This window comes from Phascolarctos cinereus, unplaced genomic scaffold, assembly GCF_003287225.1.
Source record: "Phascolarctos cinereus isolate Bilbo 61053 unplaced genomic scaffold, phaCin_HiC Scaffold_5;HRSCAF=322, whole genome shotgun sequence".
Taxonomy (NCBI): Eukaryota; Metazoa; Chordata; class Mammalia; order Diprotodontia; family Phascolarctidae; genus Phascolarctos; species Phascolarctos cinereus.
In genome coordinates this window covers 420,714,834-420,740,908 of record NW_027555958.1, presented here as the reverse complement: position 1 = coordinate 420,740,908, position 26,075 = coordinate 420,714,834, and the positions used below count along the sequence as shown (strand labels likewise).

General features: G+C 38.7%; 1 protein-coding gene across 1 annotated transcript in view; it reads right to left on the bottom strand.

The window, feature by feature from the left end:
• ADCY10 (adenylate cyclase 10) overlaps window positions 1–26,075 on the bottom strand; it is a 134,104-nt gene that overhangs the window by 31,375 nt on the left and 76,654 nt on the right. Inside the window, exons 17-24 of the mRNA XM_078155791.1 lie at window positions 20,393–20,667; window positions 17,096–17,232; window positions 11,532–11,660; window positions 7,513–7,791; window positions 7,102–7,392; window positions 3,672–3,741; window positions 3,178–3,559; window positions 1,221–1,328 (exon numbers count right to left, since the gene is read on the bottom strand). Of these exons, the coding sequence (XP_078011917.1) occupies window positions 1,221–1,328; window positions 3,178–3,559; window positions 3,672–3,741; window positions 7,102–7,392; window positions 7,513–7,791; window positions 11,532–11,660; window positions 17,096–17,232; window positions 20,393–20,667 (1,671 nt within the window). The remainder of the gene's footprint in view (window positions 1–1,220; window positions 1,329–3,177; window positions 3,560–3,671; window positions 3,742–7,101; window positions 7,393–7,512; window positions 7,792–11,531; window positions 11,661–17,095; window positions 17,233–20,392; window positions 20,668–26,075) is intronic.

Here is a 26,075-nt window from a genome sequence, read left to right as displayed (position 1 = left end):
GACCAAGGAAGGGAGGAAAAGAAAGGACAATTTAAACAATAAAAATTATATTGTGAAGACAAACAACTGTGAAAGCTATAAAAACTACAATCAATACCATGACCATTTGTGATTCCAGAGGACCAAGGAGGAAGCATACTATCCATGACAGAGAGGTGATGTATTTAGAGTGCAGAATGACACACAGATATTTTCATGTTCCGCCAAAGAGGGAATTTGTTTTCTTTGATTATGCATATCTCTTGTAAGGGATTTGCTTTTCTTTTCTTTTTCCCACAATGAGGTAAAGAGGAGGGAGAGAAAATAGGTTTCTGTTCATTTAAAAAAAAAACATAAAGAGAGGCTGGGGGTGCCACAGAATGTGGCATACCCTTTCAACTGAGATCACTGTATTGTTAGTTTTGCTTAATTGTTTTACTTTATTGCAAGAGAATTCTCACTGAATGGAGATAACCTGGAAATGTTTGTAACATAAAAACATCACAGGTCAATAAAACTGAAGAAAAGAGATGCTGGGAACTCTAGGTCTAAAAGACAGCAACTAAAAGTCACTCTGTGTGTGTGTGTGTGTGTGTGTGTGTGTGTATGTGTGTGTAAAAAGCTAGGCAGAATGATGGACTTAGAGTCTGAAAGACCTGAGTTCAAATCCAGCCTCAGGTACTTACTAGCTCTGTGACCCTGGACAAGTCACTTAATCTCTATCTCCCTCAATTTCTTTATCTGTGAACAGTGAAATAAAAGCACCTACCACATAAAGGTGTGGGGTGGATGAAATGAGATAATATTTGTAAAGCACTTTGCTTTAATTAAATAAATGCTATAATCATAATAATGAATTATTTTATTAATTATAAATTCACCATCTTTATCATCTTCCTACATTCCACTCTCCTCCCCACTAGAAGCCAATGGCCTCTTCTGAAATACAAATTGATCAATTAAACTTTTTCAAATATTGTGCCAAAAGTCACTTGCAGTGACTGGGAAGAGAGGAGGAGGAGGAGAATTGGGAGGAGAGTGTAAATCTGAGTTTTCTTTCCTTGCTTGGTGGAAGACAATAGCAGCACACGAGCTGAAGTGATGGGAATTTTCTGGTTTTTGTGGCAAACTCTGAAATGCAAGAGGTGGTAGTAAAGAATGAAAAAAGGTACCAGAAAGTTCTGTATGCAGCCTTCAAGGGGAGAACTAAGATTCCAGACCCTGCTGCAGTAGCTCCTTACCTGGCCCTTGAGGGTGTAAAAGATGGCAGACTCAAAAGTGTGGCACCAAGATTTGTCATGCTTCCTGGATTGTAACAGTTTCTCTCCTTCACACAGGTGCAGGTATGCCTGAAACCAAGGTAAGGAGGCATCAAGTCAGGCAAGGGCAGGCTCCCCAGGAGGGGCTTTCTCCACACTGAACGAGAGAAAATAACAGTAAGCAACAACCACCAGCCTCCAACCCTCTCTTAGCTCTTGGCCCTGGGGACGTGCAAGTCTCTACAAAGCTCCACTCACTGGAAGGCAAGGCCTGCAAAGCAACATTCAATAGGATTTCCATACCTGCTGGACAAATTCCATCCAGCTGCAGGCTCCAGAAGCCTGCACAGTGAGTCTGGCCCTCTTCATTTTGAATGTTTACTTCCACAAAAGGCAACAAATTCTTGAAAGGAACTGGATATCCATTGTTGGATAAAGGCAGAATGAGAGTGTTTCTCCCCTTACCACCCACAACTCTTCCAGTAATGTGACTCAGTAGATAAGAGTTCAGGGCCTGGAGTCAGGAAGACCTGAATTCAAATCCGACTTTAATATTTACTAGCTTTGTGACCCTGGGCAAGTCACTTAACCTCTCTACCTCAGTTTTCTCATCTGTACAATGAGGAAAATAATAGCCTCTATCCCCCAGGGTTGTGATGAGGATTAAATGAGATAGAAACCCTAAAGGGCTTAGCACAGTACCTGGCACATAGTAGATGGTATGTAAATGTTAGTTGGTGTTATTATTATCATTATCATCCTCAAGTTCTCACACTAGCCTGTATTCTCTGAAGATACTCCCCTGGGTGATTGTCTGTGTTGGGTACCAAACGCAAGACATATTTATCCATCTTATCAGAAGCCCCTTGTGGAGTAGGAAGAGGAAGTGATTTGAATTCCCAAGAGAATGTGGAGCCCAGGAAAATTTCTTTATTTCCCCTTAATCTTGTTTCCTTCCCCATTGACCCACTCCCATAATATTTTGACACAAACAAAATCTGATTCAATTCAATGACAAAGGTAACTTTGATAAGGAAAAGATGGAAGAGGGGATTTCAAAAAAAAAAAAAGGGCAAGGTGCAGCCTGAAAGGTGTATGGAAAATGAGAGGAGTCTGCTGGCAAGCAGCAGGCAGCTCTAGTCCCTCCCAGATTACTTGGATGGGAGTAGTGGTGTGTATCAGATGACTATATTTGAATCTCAGGTCTTTTCCAGAACCAACAGACAACTGTTATCTTCTTCCCCCTCTGGGTCCTGACCTCTACTTTCCCCAATTACTATACAGCTCTAGTTGCTTGGTCCCCGCAATGGCACAATGTCTCTGATAGCTGCTGTACCCTACCAAGGACTCTGTCTACATGGTCCATGGAAGCTATGAGTGGGTGGCTTACCAGACCATAAGCAACAGAAGCAAATTGAACAATAGACTATGGAGGAATTTGTCTAGGGCATTCGGAATTCTTGGGAGGGTGCTATCGGGAGGGAGAAGGGAAAAAGTCCTTTCTTTCCTCAGTCTTGGACCCCTTTCTCAGAGCCAAAATATTTTCACCACTGTGCATATTGGTTCTAGTGTTGTGTCTCCTGGTATTGTTCTCCAGAGATATACATAGTAATTTTGGCACCAGGGATAAGCAGCACGCCCTCAAAAAACACATGGCCTCAAATCAACTTTGTACATCATTATATGAAGTAATTAAGCTAATTAGGTTGAGGCTGAAGTTGGCTCACAGTGGCATACTAGCTTACAGATAACTATTACCAGTGCCTGGCATTTGGTAACTTCCTGCTTTAATTAATCATTTTTTCTAATTAGGGGCCAAGCTTAGTTGTTTTTGTGCTGCCAAAGGAATGCACGTGCCATTATCATGTAACTATAACAAAATTGAAAATTGCACACTCCTTTAACATAATTTTTTAAAAATTTGACACTCAAAACTTACCAAATAGTTATCATTTAGGCTGATATAACCAGCTACAATTTCTAGGTAGTAATATAAGGCTTTGTCCAATTCTTCTAGAACTGTAAAATGGTAGGCAAGAGGCAATAAAACAGATTCCAGTACCTCCTGACACTGACAAGATTCTGTAGGGATGAGTATTTCATCAGCTGCCGTTATTTTGTCTAAAGTGATGTCGAAGAAATACAAGATCTTTTCTCCTATTTTTTCAGGGCTGGTGAGGAAAAACAGATAGTGATAGTGACTTAAAATAACACCCTGTGTTTTCAGCATCAAAATCTCTTGCCTACTACACTGCATCACAATGTAACAGAATCTATTCTGGATTTTACTTCTGCCTTTATCAGACCACATCAGATCAATTTACTTTGCCTCCCTCAATTTCCCCATCTGGAAAATGGAAGACTGATGATACTGACTTTCAGATGTCTCTAAGAGGGTTTGTTGTCCATCTATCCTTTATCATATTACTGTACCTAAGATCGTCTGTCAAAACGTCAGATTTCTTTGAAAGTCTTTCTTTGTTTGTGAAGACCTCTTTTGTCCCTAGAAAGTAAATGAACAAATCAGTTGCTTGACTCATTTCTATGCCTCATGATGACAAAATAACGAACTGATGACCTTGAACAAAAGTGAGATCAGATGCTGGTGAGATGCATCAATTTGTCAGACAAAGCCTACCTCCAGAAGGTAGGCTTGTCTCACCAGATTTCAGAATGCTATGAAATCTACAAATAACTCAGAGTAGAAGTGAATAACATCTCTAACGTGCCTTAGAGATTGTAGGTCAACTCCATCATTTTCTAGGTGAAAAAGCAGGCCCAGACAATGGTGTGACTTGGCTAAATTAGTGGCAGAATTAGGCACAGATTCTAAGTCTTCTCCCAGTCTCATGCTTTCCCCATCAAATCATATGGATTTATAGAAAAAAATTACGTGTATTTTTCCCTTTCTTTTTCTATGTTGAGTTCCCCTCCCTTTTAAATAAGGGTGAGGGATGGAAAAAGAAAAGTTTAGGTTTTCACAGCTTAGATTTGTTTCCTCTTCACTCAAGTGAGAGGTCCCTTCTAGCTCCCTTCCTGTGATTCTTAAGGGAGCCCAGTAGCAGAGATGACACATCTAAATTGTGTTTCTTTTTGCTGGTTGCCTGTTTGACCTTGGGTAAATTATTAATTTTCCATTTTTCCATTTAAAAAAGAGGAATTCTGTTAATTCGTCTCTACTTTATAGTATAATTATGAGAGAGTCCACAAAATGCTCTCAGATTCTCAGGAGATACACACACACACACACACACACACACACACACACATACATACATATACATATGTAAGATTCCATTATGTCACCCTGTCATCTCAGGGCTGCAGAAAGAAATACTGGCAATGAAAACCAGAGAAATGTTAATACAACTCTGAGTTGATCTGCAAAGATGGCAGTGTGGTATGGTAGATAGATAACTGGGCCTGGAGTCAGGAAGACCTGGATTTGAATCCTACTTCAATCAGTTAACTGTGTGATCTTCAGTAAATCACTCAACTTTTCTGGGCCCCAGTTTCCTCATCTGTAAAATTACTCCATGACCTTTAGTTTTTAATCTATGATCCTATGATGAGGCTTTAGTTGAAGGGAGAAGCTAAAGTGTCAGTAATTAAATCCCTTCAGGATTGTAGCTCTAGAATAGGTAACTTTAGTGTTAAACAGAGAAAACTATGAACTATTTTGGATCAAAGAGAATAGGGTCTAGTAAAGAGCTCTGGGGTACAGTCACCATTAGTGAACACAACATGGATAAAGATCCAGTATAGGGACGGTGAGATGGAGTAGCCAGATTACCACAATAGATTAGTAGCATAAAAACCCAGAGAGGAGAGTGCATCTAGGAGGAGAAAGTGATCAAGTGTCAAAGGCTGCAAGAGGTCAAGAAGGATGAGGATGGAGAAGAGGTGATTAAATTTGACAACAAGGAGATGATTAGTAATTTTGGAGGAAAATGAACTGACTAAACAAGTTGAATGAATTGCTACTCTGGATCTAATTCTGACCAATCAGAAGGAACTAATTGCTGAAGTGAAGTAACCATGTCATCTTCCAGTTTGTGATGTCCAAGAAGGGAGATTTTGGGTATGGCAAGTGTTGTACTATATACTTTAATAGGTCATATTTCATCAGGAAGTGTAAAAGGGGAAATGAATTAAGAGAGATTTCTTAAGAAATGAATTTTCATGATAGAATTGCAGTGATTCTGGTGAGGAAAAAAAAGTGACAGCATCTAAAAGTGACCCCAATGACTTTGCAAGGAACACTAATGCATTCATATTTTTAAAGGATAAATGCAAAACTCAGAATGAGCTGCAGGTTAAGAAGCACCACAAATAAACAAAAGGGACTTTAAAAATGATGCCAGATGAGAAAGAATAGGCAAGAGTTGCTGCTCGTGGTAGATGGTATGAAGAAAAGGAGAAAGTGAAAGTAAACTCATATTCTACTTTCATCTTTCCTTTCAAGGGCAATGTTCTTCATATCTGGAAAAGCAGAACACACACAGTAAGAGGAATTGGAAACAAAGATAGGTAAAGGGATGCCGAGAATACCCATCTCCTCTGAATGAGTTCTAGCCCCCACTTAGCTGAATTGCAACCTAGTGTCTTGAAAGAATTCATGGATGTGATTGATGGTCTTGAAGAAGTCACAGAGAATGGCACAGATGCAAAGACAGAAGAAGTAAAAAGTTGTTTCTATTTGTAAAAAAAGGGGGGGGGGAAGAAGGTAGATCCTGCAAAGTACAATCCAATGAATTTGATGTCAAATCCTAGGCAAAATTCTAGAATGAATTATTAGACAGATAGTTTGTGACCACTGAGGAAAACAGTTATCTCTAGAAACCAACACATGTTCACTTTAAAAAGGGTTAATAAAATCTCAGGTTGTGTAAGTAAGAGTATATTGTCCAAAGTGAGGAAAGTGACCAGTCCAATTGTACTCCAAACCTGGAGTTTTGTGTCCAGTTCTGGATGGGGTAAGCTTGAATATATTCATGGTATGGCAATTTATATTTGCTGAGGGAACTGGAGATGTTTAACTTGGAAAATATATGTTTACAAGGAGTATTCAGTTTAACCCAAGAAGCATTTCTCAAATACCTACTGTGTGCAATGTACTCTCCTAGCACTCAAGTATATGAAAGGTTGTCATATGGAAAAGGGATGAGACTTTTTCAGTGTGACTTCAGAAGGCAGAAGTAGACCCAAGAGATGGCAGTTGTACAGAGGCAGATTTGGCTCAATCCAAGGATAGACTTTTTAAAAAATGCTATATGGCAATGAGGTAGTTTTCTTGTAGGAAAAGAAGTTGCCTATTCCTAGAGATGTTTAAGCAGAATATAGACAATGATTATTAATGCTGTAGAGAAGATTCAAACTTTAGGTAGGGATTGGGCAAGATCACTTCTAAGACCCCTCATGGCTGTGGGACTCTAGGATTGCCCACCCCTCAAGAAATTCTGCATCCTTCTGTAGAAACAAATTTAAATGTCTCCCAAACCTGATTTGGGGCAGCTAGGTAGCACAGTGGATAGAGTACCAGGCCTGGAGTCCGGAGGACGTGAGTTCAGATCTGTGTAACCCTTGGCAAGTCACTTATGTTTGCCTCAGTTTCCTCATCCATAAAATGAGCTGGAGAAGGAAATGGCAAACCAGTGTCTCTGCCAAGAAAACCCCAAATGGGGTCATGAAGAGCTGGACATGGGATAAATGACTGAACAAAACCAAAACCTGATATTCCTCAAGTCTAAGCCAGATGTAGTCAACTGTGATTAAGGTTGCACAACATTACAGACTTCATCCCATACTAGAATCAATCTCTGGAGTTCCCATTTTATTTTAGATAGGAATGAAATTATTTTACTTTTAACTCCATGGGTATGAATCATCTTCTTAACTGTATCCAAGTCTAAGGTATTCAGCCGAATGTCCACAGCATAATGGTGGTAGGGGATGAAGTCCCCGCTTCCACAGTGCTCACACTTGTGAGCACTTTCCTCTAGGAAGCGGGCACATTTCACATGTAGAGCTGCTTTCTGATCCTTGAGCCATAGCTCATAGGCTGTCTTCTGCATTATGGGTTTGCAGAATCTCAAGATGTGGCACTGAGTCACTTCATTCTCTAGTACATATGGCTGATCTTCTTCTCTACCTTCTAAAGGGAACAGAACAGTTTTGTTAGCTGGATCATAGGCAAAAGCTACCTGTTGATTTAACATGGACTTTTTTAGGATTGAGAGTGGTTTTACTCCAGGAAAAAGTTGGCCCAACTCACCTATCTCTGATGAGGCCTTCAAAGCCATGGAACGGTGATGTACCTCTCTAGTGGCACCCCTTCGTTTGGCTGCCAGTCGAAGCTCTTTTTGGCTCTGGAAGCAATAGAAGATGCTGGATTGAACGAGTGTTGCCAGGGCTTCAACCATCATCTTCATGTTCCAACAAGGGAGAATTTCAAAAAGCAGTGCTGTAGTAAAGGTCTGTCCAATAATGGCAGCACACCTCACCAACATCTGTTGAGAAAGGCTCATGCTATCTAACTGGACTAGGGAGATTTCTGCAAATGGAAAGCCAAAGAATATGTAAATTGTCACCTGCCCACATCAGGTAATGTAGTAGGTCAGAGCTAACATTCTTGTTCTCCAAAGGGAAGCTTGTTTTCTTCTAAGAAACATTTTTAGAACCCACTTTGGGCCCAGCACCCAGATTAAGGATAGAAAAGATCTAATGATAATATCCTGTATTTATACAGCCCTTTACACATTATCTCATTAGATCCTCCCAATAACCCTGAGGGGTAGGTGCTATTATGATCTCCATGTTACAGATGAAGAAACTGAGGCTGGAAAAGGTTAAATGAATTGCCCAAGTCCCACAGCTGATAAATGTCTGAGGCATGATTAAACCCAGGCCCTACTGACTCTAAGTTTAACTCTCTACCTACTGCATCACTTACAAGGATATAAAAGCAGTGGAAGACAGCTCTTCCTTCAACAAGCTTATGATCTATCGACTTTAGAACAATACAAGATGGTACAATCAGCTGCTACATTGGATGTTATGAAACAAACTACCAGGGGCTGCAGGGCGCAGCGTGCTGGACCTGGAGTCAGAAAGACCTGCGTTGAAGTCCTGCTTCAGACACGAGGTTCCATTAGGCTGTGAGCTCCTTGAGGGCAGGAGCTGTCTCCTGCCTCCTTTTGTCTCCCTGGCTTATAGTCTACTACACTGTAGCTGCACACTGCCTTATCTTGGCACCTACTCGACCAATCTGCCAATAAGCATTTACTCAGTACCTGCTATGTGCCAGGTACAGTACTAAGTGCCAGGGACACAAAATTTACTTTTTTTATTGCTAAATTACGTAGTAAGCAATTTGAGTTAAAAAATATGATGATTCCTTGGTACATAGTAGTTCATTTAACATCAGCTTAATAAATGTTGACTGACTGAAGGTTGTTGTAAGAATGAAATGAGACATTTTAAAATTCTTCGTAAATCTTCAAGAGCTGTATCACTGTTAGCTGTCATTATCATCATTGCTAAAGGAATCTCAAGAAGGCACATACAAATGCAGGTTGACTTAGTGGGGCGGGGTGGGGTTTGCACAGTAGCTGTCTTCAAACACCTGCAGTTTTGTTAGTGAAGACAAATAGCTGCTGTCTGTGGTCCTGAGCTAACAGGAAGAGAGAGGCATTGTCTAGGGTCAGGAAGCCCATACATTGTAGCAAATCAAGAAATGAAAAATTATCTCTATGAAGATATTGTCAATGACTGGGCAGCAGTAACATCCCCCCAAAAACCTGGCTACCAGGCCCCAGTAAAGGAATTCAAAAGCATCACTGATAATCTTGACTCAACTCCTCTACCACTGCAGCTGGAAGATTTCTTGGAGATAGATTCTAAATGTGGAACTATGAATGAACTACTATGGAAATCAAGCTTCCTGGAAACCCTCGACCCAACTTCTCTGGTGACTGGTCTCCTTAATATGCTTTGTGTGTGTGTGTGTATATGTGTCCCTTTCAGGGATTCCGGTGATGTTTGCTTTCCTGAGAGACTAGACTTCTCAGGTTAAAGTTCGTTTTTCTTTGTATTTTTGCATAAGAGTAAGGAAGACCCAGCAGTGATTTTGAAGCTGGTCAAGCTCCCTGAGAGAAGAGCAGACTGAGAATCAGCCACTTCAAGTAACTTCGGCATGGTCACACACATAGTAAGTTTCTGAGTCAGGTTTCAAAACCAGGTCTTCTAGGCTACAAAGCCACTATATGAAGCTGCCTTTCAATGGATATACCAGAATTTGGATTGTTGGAGAGGAAGATATGAAAGATTTCAGGAAAGGAAGGGTATTTGTTGGGAGATGAATCAGGAGGCTGGTTATTGCTGTTCATCCTGTGTTTTCCAGTGACATCATGAGGATGATGTCTTGACTTGCAAGTGAACTGGACTTAAGCAAGGCAGAGGGGTGCAAAGACTTCAGCCACACTCTCTCCTCCAGCCATCAGAGTCCAGTGGCAAGATAGTCAAAACAACTGGCAGTGGCCCAAGATGCGAAGGATGACTGGTCTTTCTAAATTCAAGTCTTTCCCAGGCCTCACTCAGTCTGAGGAAACACCCATTTCAATGACTAAGGGCTGAGTAAGAATTGAGACAAAAGATGGCTTAATTTACCACACAGAAATATCAATCTGGGTGGGAAAGACCCTTAAAGAAAACAATTGCTATTTACACTCATTCTAAGCCATCACAACCTTAACAGTGAGTCATAGAGGTTTGGGCTGGAGACTATTATTGGCCATTTCATGAAAGCCAGAGGTTTAAAGGCTAGTCAAATGGCTCCATTTGAAACACAGGGCAGAACTAGCTCTGAAAAAGGAGGCTGGTCTGACTGAAATGGAGGATTTGTGTGGAGAGAGGTTCTTGCCAAATCCAGTAACCTTTTCTCAGGCCTTATTTTCTTTAACTTCTATATTTGACACTGTCAATCATCTTTTCCTTCTTGAAACTCTCTCCTTGACTTTTGTGAAAGAACACTACCATGGTTTTCTCTCTACCTTTTCAACTCATCTGCCTCTCTCACTAGTTCCTCTTCTTCTTCCCACCCCATAATTGAGGGAATTCTCTAATATTCAGGCCCCAGGCCTCTCTGCTCTTCTTGCTATGCGCTATCTTCCCCAGAAATTAATTCATCTCCCTGGCTTCCGCTACTAGTCCTTTTATGCTGATAACTCCCAAATCTTCAAATCTATATCTCTAGTAAACCCCTCACCCAAGTTCTAGTATCATAATGTCCAACTGTTTGCTGGATATCTCTAGCTAGATAGTTCTCTATAACCTCCAATTCAGTATATATCTAGGATTTAAAACTCATTATTTCCCCTTCCCCTTCCCTCAAAAAACCCCAAACAAATAAAACAGACTTGGCTTTGCACCACTTTTTTATCTTAATAAATACAATATATGAAATATAATTGAATCTTTCATTGAAGATTAGTAATTCTTTGGTGCCCTAAGGTCATCATTTTGAACACCAGTTCTTATTATAGATTGAGATGCAGAAGGCACAGGAGATTGAGTTGAATATATATTACATTAACTAGCTATGGGACCTTATATGAGTAACTTCACTTTTTTACATGTCAGTTTCCTTTGCTAGAAAATGACTGGATGATCTTCAAGGTACCCTTCTACCTCCTAAAATCTTATCATTCTATGGTACCACGACATTCTCTGGGAAGTATAGCTTTAAAAGAAACTTTGGGGAATAATTCTTCTATGTTAAGTCATGATCACTCAAAAAAAAGTGTGGGATAACCATTTATGCAGGAAAAACAGATGCATGAAGAATACCTCTCAAGCCAGCAAAACTCCCTAACAGGGCCAGAACCAGATTAAAATGTAATTGAGAAATGTTTAACAGAATAAATAAAAATACAATACAACATAAATAATGTTATTTTGTGGATTTCTAAGCCAATTTCCTGACCCCCCCCATACTATTCTATTTGAGTTAGATTATGATATTCAGTTGAATGGAATGTATATACATCTATACATATATATATATATAATATATATATATGCACGTACTATATACATATATACACATATACATACACACATACATATATGCATACACACACATACATACTTGTATGTCATGGACAGACACTGCAAATGGAGAATGAGCTATGCCCAAAACTGAACAGAAGGAGGATTTGATCTAGTATTTTTTTCTTTCTTCTTAGAAGTTAGCTTTTCAAAACTAAGGGAGACAAAGGCCTTATTTTTCCTTACCTTTTAATGTTGATGGGGGTGACATATTTTTTAATCTGACACCAGGGGCAATGTCACACACTTTTATCCTATCCTCTTTGGAAGAGAAAGAAAATAGATTTATGTTCATCTGGGGCTTAGTGTAGTTTTCTGTAGAGAAATAACAAAAATAAGAGAAGATAGAGGAGGAAAGCGAAAAGATGAAGGAAATTCCTAATTTCATTCCCTTTTGTTATTAATCTTGATGTTCTGAGAGGAATTGAGGCCACTCTCATGTAACCAGCAGACAAAGACTTTCTGTGGGTTTATATAGACATAAGGGGAGGTAAAAGAGAGAATGCTGCTGGTCTAAGTGGATTTTCCTTTAGGTAAACCCAATAAATGCAAACCAAGATTTATGGAAAAAGAATAATTGAGGGAAAATTATTTATTTTACAAAAGGATTCCTAATTCCATTAGAATTTTTCCCAACTCAAAATTTTCTTTTTCAGGAACACTATCTTGCTAGGTGAAACACGCTTGCTTTATTCATGTGTACTCACACACACAGATTATATATACTTATATAATATATTGTATCACATATTATGCTACACTATTAAATATTATACATATGCATGTTCCTAAAACCCAAAATATGTATATATGCACATATAAATTGTAGATGTATATATAAATGCACATATTGTGTGTATACATATATACACATATGTGTATATATCTACATGTATACAGATACATCCTCTCTGTGGAAGATTAAATTATAGAAAGTATTCTTAATTGGTAATATTGATATACTTAAGTATTATTATTAGACCTGGATCTGTAACAAAATGGGAAAGCTTCCCAGTAGCAATTAACCATTGATTGCCATCCTTACTGGCAATGAAAACCACAAGATTCATTCAGTCAGTCAGTCTAATAATTATAATTATTTATGGGGCAGCCACAATGTGCAAAGTATAGTGCTTAGCCCTGTGGAGGACAGCAAGAAGTCTAAAATGTAGCCCTTGCCATTCAGAAGCATATAACCTAGTTGGAGAGATGATATGTACATAAATAATTACAAATACAAAAGTAGCATATTGTTGGTTTTGTTTTGTACTATATTTTTTCTTTTTTAAAAACTAAATTAACTTTTTGGTACATTTTCAGTTGTGAACTGTCTCCCTCCCTCCCCACCTCAGACTGAGAAGGCCACCATTTGAGACAGATAGATAAACAGATATCTATACACACATATGTAAAACCATACTATGCATACTTCCGTTTATCAGTTTTTTCTTTGACAAAGGTAAATAGCATCTTCCTTCATAGGTCCATTGTAGCTGATCTGAATATTTATAATACTTATAACAGCTAAGTTGTTCACAGTTATTCTTCAAACAATATTGCTGTTACTATATACAATGCTCTCTTGGTTCTGCTCATTTCACTCTTCATTATTTTATACAAATCAGTTTTCTAAAATCAACCTGCTCATCACTTTTTATAGCACAATAGTATTTCATCACAATCATATACTATAACTTGTTTAGCCATTCCCAAATTGATGGGCTTCCCCTCAATTTCCAGTTCTTTGCCAACACAAAGAGGCTGCTATAAATATTTTAGAGCATATAGGTTCCTCACCCTGCCTCCTGCCCCTGCCCCTCCTCATCCCCTTGGGAAACAGACCTAATAATGGTATTGCTGAGTCAGAGGGTATACACAATTTCATAGCTCTTTGGGCATAATGAGAGAAAGCAATCTGGGCAGAGAGAATGGCATGGGCAAAGTCATAGAGAAAGGATATTTGAGGGACAATGAGTAAGGAAGTTTGGCTTAGAGCAGAGGGTTTAATATAGAGAAGCAGTTAAAAGTAAGGACTGATGAATATGGTGTAACAGAATTAAAGTAGACTGAGGCACAAAGTTCTCAGCATGATCAATCTATTAGTAAAGCACAAATTTACCAATAAACAGGATCTCAGCTTCCTCAGCAAGGTGTCTTTTATAGTTTGGGAGAGTACAGAACAAAGAACAGGACTTTGTAGGTGTGGAACAAGTTATGATTGGTTAAAAGAGCTCAACATCATGAATGGCAAAATCAGTATGACTGGTTACAGGGCTGAGGTGTGGAGGACAATGTGATTGGTTGTGACTAAGAAATGATCATTGAGTCCACCTGCAAGGTTAGACGTAGTGGATCCGATTTCTTTGGAAAACAAACCAGACGTTCTTGAAGGACAGCTTGGTCATGTAAAGACACTAAACCAGACTCCCTGGTGTCCACCTGCTTCCCTCAAGCATAACAGATGTCCTTGATATAAGAATACAACAGTGATTAGCAGAATTGGATTTCTAAACTTAACTCATTACGGACCTGCTGAATTTCTGAACTAAGTTCAGAGACAAAGAACCCTCACTTAGGCAGTTAAGAGGACAAAATCAATTAATTGTAAATAGGATCAGTTAAAAGATGATACAGAAGGGGCAACGAGGTGGCGCAGTGATAGAGCACAGGCCCTGAAGTAGGGAGAACCTGAGTTCAAATCCAGCCTCAGACCAAACACTTGACACTTCCCAGTTGTGTGACCCTGGGCAAGTCACTTAACCTCACTTGCCTAAAAATTAAAAAAAAAAAGATGATACAGAATCAATCTGATTATTTCAATAGCAATAAATTTGCTGTCAAAAATACTATCTAAACTCTTCTACAGATTTATTGCTATATCAATCAAACCACCAAGGAGTTACAGAACTAGATAATATAATAACAATTCTTTTGGAGGAACAAAAAGGACAAGAATCCCAAGGAAAACAGTTTTTAAAAGATGGAATAGGGGGAATAGCATTTCCAGACCTCAGACTCATTTCTGACCTGGCTGCCCTCTTGTGGGGCTGCTCTAGCAACTTCCTCATGCCCCAGAAAGCTCATTATTGGGAGAACCTCATCATCCTGTCGAATCTCATTAGCCTGGGTAGTCTACCTCATCACTACTCTAACTGGAGAGTGGAAGATCTCAGCTCAGGACATCTTCTCATTTGTCATCTGGCCGTGTTACTCTGGAACTTCTCTGACTTTTCTATGATGCTCCAGAGTTGGGTAACTTACCCAGCTACCCTCTCCACTGTTTCTCAGTTTCCTTTTCTGTTTTGTCTTCCCCCTTAGATTGCAAGCTCCTTGAGGGCAGGGGCTAGCTTTCTCTCTCTCTCTCTCTCTCTCTCTCTCTCTCTCTCTGTATTTGTATCCCCAGGACTTAGCACAGTACCTAGCACATAGTAGGCACTCAACAAATGGTTATTGATTATTGACTATTACCAAGCAGCAGTCATTAATACTATTTGAAACTTATTTTAAAAAATTTTTAAGTATGTCAATGGAACAGACTCATAGTAAAAATCAGAAACAATTTAACTCAATGCCTTAGGGTGTGATAAACTGGGAAACTGGAAAGCAGTTTGACAAAAAAATAAGTTTAGGTCTGCAACTTACATGTAATAATACCACTATAAGTTTCAAATGGACATGGTCTAAATATAAAAAGTCACATAATTTTAAAAACATAAGGAAATAGATGGAATTGGTGTGAATTGGTCTGATCACTTTGGAAAATAAATTAATATTATGTCTTTACAAAACGACCCTGAGGTCCTGCTGCTGGACATATATACCTCAAGGAGATTGAAAACGGAAAGAAATGTCCCATATACACCAAAATGCACATAGCCACACTTTAAATGGTTGTAAAGAACTAGAAACAAACTGGTTGCCTACTGATTAGTGAATAGTTAAGCAAGAGTATGGTATAAGAATGGGATATTATTGCATACAATGAAATATATCAAGAACTCAAAGAAATATAGGAAGACATAGGAGCTAATGCTAATGAAGTGAGAAGTGCCAGAAAAACAATATATACAATAACTACAAGATGGGGGAAGGTGGCTAGAGCGAAATTTCTAGGTGAGGAGGAAGAAGAATCTGGAGAGTCAGTCTTGGCATACACATGGTAAAGCACCACTGGAGTCCATGTTCAAATGTTGTTCCAAGGGGAAGTAGTCTTCAATCAGGAAAGCAGGAAATTGGGGCAGAGTTTTCTGCAGATTGGCAAGGTGGCAAGAGAGGAGAAGGAGGAAAATGGTTAATGTTGGAGGGACTGTGGAAAGACAGGCCAACTAATACACCAGTTTTTGTAAAATCATCCAACCATTCTGGAAAACAATTTGTAACTGTTTTTGAAAATTGGCTTAAATATCCATTCTGTTTGACCTAGAGATCTCACTGCTAGGCACATACCAAAAGACGGTCTGAAAAAGAAAGGCCCCATACATATCAAAATATACCAATTTTATGATAGCAAAGAACTGGAAACAAAATGGTTGTTTATTGATTGGGAAATGGCAAAATAAATTGTGGTACATGGATGTAATAGAGTTTTATTGAACTGAAAGAAACAAATATGAGGAATTCAGAAAAAACATGTGAAAATGTATATGACCTAAACCAAGCTGAACCAGGAAAACATAATACATGGTGACTACCATAATGTAAATGTAAAGAATAATTTTTTTTAAAAACACACTAAAGGTTGAAAGGTAGATTGAGATCACATTTGTAGAAGGCCTTAAATGCTGAGGACTTTACAAATATCTCATGTGATCCTCACCACAACCCTAAAAGGAACGTGCTATTACTGTCCTATTTTACAGGTAAGTAAACTGAGGCAGACAGAGGGCAAGTGACTTGCCTAGGGTCACACAGCTAGTAAGTGCCAGAGGCCAGAATTGAATTTAGGTCTTCTTGGCACTAGGCCCAGCATTTTATCCACTGCTGCCTAGCTGCCTCTAAGACTTAAATATTTGCTTGTATAATTTTTTTATAGCCTGTTATTCATGAATATTTTACCTATTTCTGAATACACTTCAAGGAGTTTACTGATCTCAGGAGTTCACCCCTGAACCTAGCCTCTAATTTCATAGGTGGTTCTTTTGTTGTTGTTCAGTCATTCTACAGTTGTGTTCTACTCTTTATGACATCTTTGGGTTTTCTTGGCAAACATATTGGAGTGGTTTGCCATTTCCTTCTCCAGCTCATTTTGCAGATGAGGAAAATGAGGCAAACAGGATTCAATGACTTCCCCAGGGTCTTACAGCTAGTAAGTGTCTGAGGCCAGATCTGAATTTAGGTCTTCCTGATTCCAGGCCCAGTTCTCTATTCACTATGCCACCTAGCTACCCATATATGCCCATATTGAACCACATGTGGTTCTATAGGTTGATTAATCTTCCCCAGTTTTTATGCTCTCTCATCCCTGTCCTTTGCTTCTCTTATCATTTGATTCTGTTTCCCCAGGATTAATCTTGCTTTGCTCTACCTACTGAGAAATTATTGCTGTTCAAACCAGCCTTGGAGTCTGCAGTGGGTCTCTCCTCTGCAATCAGTAAAGGAAATATGACTTGCATGAATGACTAGCTGAGGATTGGTGGGTGATTTCTTCAACCCATGTGAACATACCACACATCACAGAATACTCTTCTCCTTCTGAGAAGAGATTTACATGGGGAAATAAAGGGAGAAAAAACTCATTGTGTGTGACTTACTGAACAGGGCATGCCAGCTCACTTTGGACTTTTCTTCTGGCTGATATTGATGGACAATGAGCACCTTATGATGGTCAAGATTTTTTAACAGTTCTTCGCAATAAAATGGAATCCCACAGCTTCCTTCCACTAGGTACCTGTAAAAAGAAGCAATGGGAAATTTACTTACGTTGAAAAATTTTCTCTGGTACAGGGGAGATGGGAGGGGGTTAGTATAAATTGGAATTTTTCCTCACAGCTTCCTGATCACCAGAAAACTTATAGGGAAATGGCCTCAATTCCTCCCTCCTCCCCCTTAATCTTTTCTCCTCCCTTGCTCCTCTTCCTCACTCCCACCCTCTTTCTTTCTTTAATGCTCTTCTTGGAATACCCTGGTGAAGCAGAGGTACGATGACCAGAGGAGGATGAATTGAACAGCAAACCATCATTTAAGTAGAAGCAGAGGTATCAAACTGTTGAGGTCAGATTTGGGAGAGCGGGTTCAGGTGTGAAAGAATTCATTTCGACAACTTTCTCTTAACCAATGGGAGCTTTATTATGGGAAAGCTACACACATTGACCTTTTTACTATAGCCATGGGGCTGAGTAAGAAAGGTATTGATATTTGGAGAACTAGGCTTATATAGACAGAAAGCCTGTAAATGTTCAGGATGATGATATAGTTTCAGGGTTTTATGGTGGCTGAAGATTAAGGAAGAATTTTATGACACAGAATGAGGAAGATGGTTGACAGGATAAGAAGGGTGGGGGGACAAAGGATAAGGAAAAACAAACCCACAATTCTTTTGGGTCTTACAAGATAAGAAGTCTTATGGCATTTCAAGATAAGGGGGAAAGGACTTTAGGAGCTCTAAAGCTCAGGAGGGGCTGGAAAAGTATTGGAAAAGTACTGAAAAGGCAACCCTTAACATTATTTTTAACCCTTAGGGTACTGTTTGTATTCACATCAAAATGGGCAGCCGTTGTCCCCGGCAATTTAACAAAATAAATAAATATACAAAAGAACACAAATAATGGTAACATGTGGCTTTCTAAGTCAAACGTGTGGTCTGCAGGGATCCTCAGGGTTTCTTTCTGAGTTGGACACCACTGACCTGGACCATGACCTTTCTTTGATCACTTCATTTCTCTTTTCTCCTCCCGCCCTTCTCTTTATATGGCCCTTCCATCTCTGTCTCCCCCTAGTTTCCAAACCCTTTTTCAATTTTCTTCTATCAACTTAGCACCCACTTCTACCTTCCATTTATCTCCTCCTAGGTTGACTTCTCTCTCTCTTTTCCCAACAAATTGACATTAAGGAAAACTATACCCCAAACAAAGCCTTCTTCCTGCTTCTCAAGCTGCTGACCAAGCTGCTCTCAAGCCTGACCAATATGTTCCAGTAGAGGGTAGGAGAGGTAGGACGAGGGGCAGTGCTAATCCTATGTGGCAATAGTGAAGGGCAAAATGCCATCTTCACCTCATGGTATAGAGAAAGCCCCTTTTAACTTTAAAAAAAGAATGGCATTGGAGCTGTAACTACCACACCATCCCCTTCTTGATCAACCAAGTTTCCTTCTCAACCCTAGGAATAGAATTCCATCATTTTTGTTTGTTTGGGTGCAATCCTGCTGAGAGATACATGACTTCTCAAAGGTCTTTACCAGTTTTAGAATTAGATAGTGTCCCAAAAGTCTTAGTGCAATTTTAAGTTTTAAAAATCTCAAAAGTAAAAGCTATAAAATTATCCTCCCAAAATCATTTGAAAGTTCAATTATTTAATTATTTTCAAGCTTGTTTTGTGAGTTTTAAATAATAAATTTTAAATTTTATTTTAACAAGATGGGGTACCCTGTCATTATTCAGTGCATGTGAAGGAGTTTCTGGATGATACTTCCTCAGTCTGGGGGATCTATAGAGGAGGTCTTCTGTCTTGGCCACCTTAGTCATCTGATCTAGCTCCATTTGACTTCTATTGTGGGGTCAAGTCAAACCTGAAGCATATGCATCAAAACCTTATTCTTTGAATGCTCCTAAGGCTAGGACTTCAAATACAGTCCTTTCAGTCACTGGGCAACCACTGATGAAAGTTTTTGCAAAGTTTAAAAATCAACTAAAACAATGTCTATATGGCACAAGACCACAGCTACATTGAATTTTAATGACACATTTTAAATTTAATTTAATTTAAATATTTAAAGTATTTTTAAATGTAAATCATTAACCTTTCAAATGATTTTTTTTTCTAAGTTTGTAGCATTTATACTACTGAAATTATGAAAGCTTAACACTAGACTAAGATTTTTGGAACAGCCTATATAGAAAGGCAAAGTGAAAATAAGAAGGTACAATTAGTCATAATCCTCAGCCCCCCAGAATCCTATCTGACTCACCCTGACTGACTGGGCAGGAAGGGTTCAGTAATGTCCTGAGAAGCTCTCAGAAGATCCCAGCTAATTCTGGGGCAGCATCACTCCCCAAACACTACAGAGTATTGCTTCTGATTAAATGTGAGGATCTGGCTGCAGATCCTAGACCCAGACCGAACCCACTCTTGTATAAATCTGGATCCTTAAGGGTGACCAGGAGCCAAGCAGTCTTCAGAGATGGTAGAGATGGTGGTCTTTGTACCAGAGTTTGCCACTTTGCCTCCTGACTCTTGTTCACAATGATGCCTCTTTGCAGTTGAACTGAGCACATAACCTTGACTACCATTTTGTGTTAGGAGAAAAGGGAAGTGATATTTATGGTCTTCTGCCACTAAGCAAAGGCAGAAGAATCCTAAGCAGAAGTCAGAGTGGGCAATATCTCAGGTGGGATAGGGGTGGGGGACCAGTAGCTATTATAATAATCAGTTCCTTATAATGGTCCTAATAATAATAATGGTCCTAACAATCATAACACTACATACCACACAGGATTCTCCAGAATCAATGGATTCTGCAGTTGGAGAATGAAAGCAAATTGTTTCTAAGGGATGGAGCCCTTCGGGCTATAAATTATTCACACCATTACAGTGGGTGATCAGAAGTAAAAGAAGACCATAGCTATAGTTTGATACCTAATTTTTAAATGTATATTGGAGAGCAGCCAGATAAGTAACTAATCAGCCTCATGATCCTTTCAGAAGGCAGTGGTGGATGGGCCACTTGACCTTGCCCTCTCAGATCTGCTCTCCTATGTTCTTAGACCACCATCATTTGGAATAGAGCCCAAATGTGAGGATGATAGCTATTTTCTCTTTTTTCACTCAGGATTTCCTGACCTGTTTTGAGGCATTAGTTACCAAAGTCCCAGAGTAAGAATGGGGTCACTTACATTTCCAGCTCTTTGGGGATGCTGGCCACATTGAGGTCAAGACAGACCTTGGACCGTATATCTTTTGAACTTATCTCACCAATGATGATATAGGTAGTGTTCCGATTCTTCATGATGGCAATAGCAGATTGGCAAGGGGTGTTGGTGAAAGGAGACAGCGACATGATAAGGAACACATTGAGTTTCTGGATCAGCTTCTCCAAGAATTCCCAAGAGGTTATGTCAATATACTGGGCTTCATCAATAATGAAAATGAGCTTTTCATCTTTACTTGTCTGAACAAGGCAGGGAAGACAAAACCCAAATTGGTGTAGATTTCAATTTTCATGATTACATGGGAAGAGTGTGTATGTGCATGGATTTGTTGTGCTTGCAATTAAAAGTGATCGATTCTAAAGAACACCTCTCAAATACAATAAAATCTCAAGAATTCCATTTCTACTCATTTGAAATTTATGAACATTTGGGCAGTACAAATTCATAGTGTAAACAAAATCAGAGGGAGAAAGAACTTCTATTTAAAAATGTTTACATTTAAATACTTGGCATGCTAATTGAAGATCATTTTTATCTTATCAATATATTTACACTTATGAGGATATCTATTTGATATCACTTTGTTTTCTAAGTTTGAGTTATGGTAGTCAATATTAATAAAATTGCATCTAAATAATGAGTTACAGTAGTAAATATTAATACAATTGCACTAAAATAGATAACACACTTTTTCTAATATAGACAATTCTTTCACCAATTAGTTTTAAAGGTTTTACTGTCTAAGCCAGTGTAAGCACTTCACATGATTAGTCATATGCTTGTCATGACTGACTCTTTGTGACCCCATAACCCTTTGTCCATGGGGTTTTCTTGGCAAAGATACTGGAGTGGTTTGCCGTTTCTTTCTCCAGTGTGCCCCCATTTTACAGATATGGAACTGAGGCAGATAAGGGTTAAGTGACTTCCCCAGGGTTACACAGCTAGTAAGTTTCTGGGGCTGGCTTTTAACTCAGATCTTCCTGATCCAAGCTCATCATTCTATCCACTAGCTACTCCAGAAGCATATTTTAAAACTTCCTTTTTGGTTTCTCTAGAAATATTAAGAAAGAAACATTGCTGTAGTCTAAAAGTCCTTTCCAGGCTTATCTGCTTGGATAAAGTCGGTTAAGAGCAAAAGGGATTAGGAAATTGGGATCAAGGCAGATAACCAAACTTTGAAGAAATGGTATGTCTTGTTTTGTTAAGATCATTAGCTTCCCACACTTTTTTTTTGTTTTTTACTTTCTTTATTTTTATTTTTTAGTCTATGTTTTCTTTCACATGACTATTATAGAAATTTTTTGCATGTCTACACATGTATAGCCTATATCCAAACTGCTTGCCTTCTCAATTGGGGGATGGGGGAAGGAAGGGAGAGAATTTAGAACTCAAAGTTTTAAAAATGAATGTTAAAAATTGTTTTTACCTGTAACTGGTGAAAAAATAAAATGCTAAAGAATGAAAGATCATTAGTTTCACCAACCCTGCAAGTCTTTGTTTGGGCTAAGACCCACCTAGAGTTAGTGCTGTCTTTTTAATTAATAGGTGTTAGGATATTGGTCATTGAGAATCCCTTTCAGTCCTTTGAAGAGAATGATCCAAGTGGGAATAGGGTGGTTCTAGTTGAAGATTAAATGACTATTGTTAGTGATTATTGTTTTGGAATGTTAATACAAAACCATGCTTTCATATTGTGGCTTTTTTCTCCAAGATTCCTGTAAGTGGTACCTCAGATTGTCTTAGGGTAGAGAGAGATCTGAAGGCATGGAGGAAGTACGCCAGTTTGAACATTTCTCTCTTTAAGCCAGAAATATTTGAATCTAAAATAATGTTAAAATACTTTTTAATGGCAGATTACAGCATTAATATTTTTTCTTTGACATACTGTCAAGGTATCTCAATTGGTAACTACCAGCTGCTACCCTGGTTTGGAGTCTGGCATGAACTGAATTTCCTATTCCTTTCAATCTCCCCTGTAATATTTTTAATTGCCACCAGGTGGCAATGGGTAAGTGCGTTCTGAACAGATATAAGCCATAATCTTGCGCTAAACCAAAGCCATTTTCCAGAGGAAGTTTGCATGACATTTAGTCTAATTAAGCAAACATTTATTAAGCGCATCCTTTTTGCAAGCACTGGACATTAAAAAATGAAGATGAAAACGACCCAGTCCCTGATTTTAACAACATTACTTGAGGTGGGGACAGGTAAAGGATAGACATATAACAAACATATATTATAAAATCAGCTTGGGAAGGATAAAGGCATAAGAATTCTAAAAATTCTAAAAACTTAAACAAGTAAACAAATCCATGGTGTGAGAAAAAAAAACACATAACAAGGCAAAGGGAACCAAATACCAATAAAAGGCATGCTCTCTCTCTCCTTCATGGGCAGATACTTTTTTCCTATTGACTTTACCTTATTTTCAAGCCAAGTAAATAATTTGTTAATATCTCACCCCCAACTTATGCCTTCTGAACAAAACCTTTTGTCTGAAAAGTAGTATTCTCATGAAGATATACACTCAGTAGATCTGTATGTAAGTGTCAGTAGTATTTGTTCTCGGAACGAAGGACACTCCTTTCCTTTCCAACTCCTTCCAAAAGAACGTTCTTATTTTGTTTTGTTTAATTAGGAAAAGGCTTCAGTCAATACTATTCCTTTCTCTTCACTTTCTGACATATTCAAAAATACATATCCAAGTTATAGTAATAATAAAGTTCAACTTTTTCCATTCTGTGAATGTAAACCCAATTCCAGAGCCCATTTGCCATGGGATTCTCTCCTAATTAGTGGAGATGAATGCCCTCTCCTGTGTGAGGGGCTTTCTTGAGTCACTCTGGGCTTCGAGTGTACTAATATTGAAACAACCTTCCATCCATGGTAAAAACCAAACGGGAGTTTCAATACATATTGTATGGGCTAATATTGTATGTGGCTAATATTTTATTGAAAAATTTATTTATTCAGTACTTTGGTCTATAGGTTTCTTTCTGTTTGTTCTCTCTGAGGGTTTAAATAGTAATACCATAATTGTGTGGTGAAGAAAGAATTTGATAGGATGGCTTTTCCTATTTTTACAAAGAATTTATGTAGGAGGGAACTGATAAATATTTAATAATAGAGGGGGGGAATGTCCACACAACACCTTTTATATTTAATCTTAATTAATTTAACTTTTATTCCATCACTTTCTTAAGTCTAGACAATCAACAAAACAATAAGTCAAGCCTTGACCTGTAGCCTTTGCTAATTTTCAAGGTGTAAATGCTCACACAGAAAATTTAACAATTGGTCTTGGTGTGAGCTGGCCCCAGCACACCCCTAAGCTTATGGAACATTGGAATTCATTGTTCTTTGACTATTTGCTAAAACTTGTAAATGCATCTTTTCTTGGGTTGGTTGGTTGGTTGGTTTTTAACCTTTAGGAGTTCGTTTGTAACTTGCTAAATTTCTTTTTCTGAAATTGGGTTAAGCTATGCATTTTACATTTTTAAAAATATTCTTGTTACTTTTATTAGTATACATTTGAGGAAAATAGTTTCTAATAATTTCCATTGTTTCTTCTTCATTTGTTGTGAATTTGTCTTTTTTTCTTTTGGTACTGGTAATTTAGTCTTGTTTTTTAAGCACTAGACTACTCAGTGGTTCATCTATTATATTATTTAGTATTTTCTGTCAGCTACTTTTATTTATTTTATTTATTTTACTTTATTTTATTTTGCTTTAAATTTTATCAACAATCTCTTCTTTGATTTTCAGAATTTATATTTTGATGTCTAGTTGTAATTTTTGGTTATTTTTCCAGTGTTTTTAATTTCATACCCAATTATTGATCTTTTCTTTCTTTTGTTGATGAAAGTATAGAGATATAAATTTTCTCCTAGAGCCTGCTTTGGCTGCATCCTAAAAAATTTGGTATTTTGTCCAACTGTCACTTTCTTTGATGGAATTATCTATTATTTATATTCTTTGTTCTTTAATTCATCAATTCTTTGAGATTAAGCCGCCAATTACCTTTTAGTGCTTTTTTCCCCAATCCTTTTAATTGGATATAATTTTTTAACATGTTATAGTCAGGGAAGAACATGTTTAACATTAACATGTTTTCAATGTTTTGTTCTCCACTGTGCAGCACGTTTTTGTAAGTGTGCCATTCCCTCCTGAAAACCTGGCCCCATTAATTTCACATGATGATGCAGCGTGGGGGCTGGATGAGTCTTTAACTCAGCTCCTGCTGGCCAGAGGCTGCCCTCTGCCGTCCAGGCATCAGTGACGCCCTGGCTGTAAAGCACCAGGAAGACTGAGGCCCTTGGATTCCTATGCCTCCCTCTGCTAAGCTTTCAAGGCTGAGGACTCTATTTCTTTCATGCAGAAGGGAAAGTCAACAAGGAGGCCAAGGACCAAGGCCTGTTTCTGGGAGCCACACAGCCTAAGAGAGAAGGCCCTAAGGCCTCTTCCCTTGCAGAATGGCTTTTCTCCAGTATCCATGAGTGAAGAAGTCACTGAGATATCCCAAGAGCAAATAATAATTATAACAGCAATAATGATGATGATGATAGCTAACATTTATACAGTGCTTACTATATACCAGGTACTGTGCTAAGCATCTGACAATGATGATTGCATTTGGTCCTTACAAAAACCCTGGAATGTAGGTGATATCATTATCCCTATTTTACAGATGAGGAAACTGAGGCAGAAAGAGGTTAAATGACTTGCCCAGGGTCACATAACTAGTAAAAGTCTGAGGCAAGATTTGAACTCAGGTCTTCCTGACCTCCAGACTTCTAACCAGGAACTAAGGAATTGACAGCTGATGCTGACCCCTTTGTGAATGCCTCCTCTACAACACCTTGGCCAGCGCCTGCTCCACGGTCTCTCCAGGAGAGTCATCATGATTCTCCCAGAAGCAAGCTCCCTCACCCAGCACTCTGCACAGACACCAGACCCTTGTCACAACCAGAAAGCGGTATTGCACAACGCAATGGTCACCACCTCTGGAGTTATAGAGGACCTATGTTCAAATCTCACTTCTGACACCACCTGTGTAACCTTAGGAAAGCCACTTACTACCCCTGGGCCTCAGTTTCCTCACCTGTAAAATGAAGAGGTTGGACAAGTCAGGCTCTAAGTTCTAGTCCTATTGTCCTAGGATCCCCTCTTTCATGGGAGGCCTTTCCTGATCCCTCTTAATTCTAATGCCTTCCTTCTGTAGACGACCTCCTTTCCATCCTATGTATAGCTTACCTGTACAAAGTTGTTTGCGTGGTTTCTCTCCCAATAGATGATGGCCTTGAAGACAAGGACTTATCTTTTACCTCAGTGCTTGGTACAGTATCTGCTTATTGACCGACTCCCTGATCCCACAGCCTCTTTATACATAAATAAAGAGACCTAAAGGTTTTAGCAGGCTGGATGCTCCAACTTGCAGCTTTATGTGAACAGCATCATGTGGACACTCCTTTATAAACTTCAGAGGGTGGCTAATACATGTGAAAGGTGTGGTGATAGAGATGATTCTGCTGTAGAAAAAACAGTGCTAGTGCCATCTTTGGCTGTGGCAACCAAACTCAGTGTTTAGAATGTGGAGGATGGTGACCATGCCACGTAGTGACTTGGACACATCGCCTTGTCTTTAGTT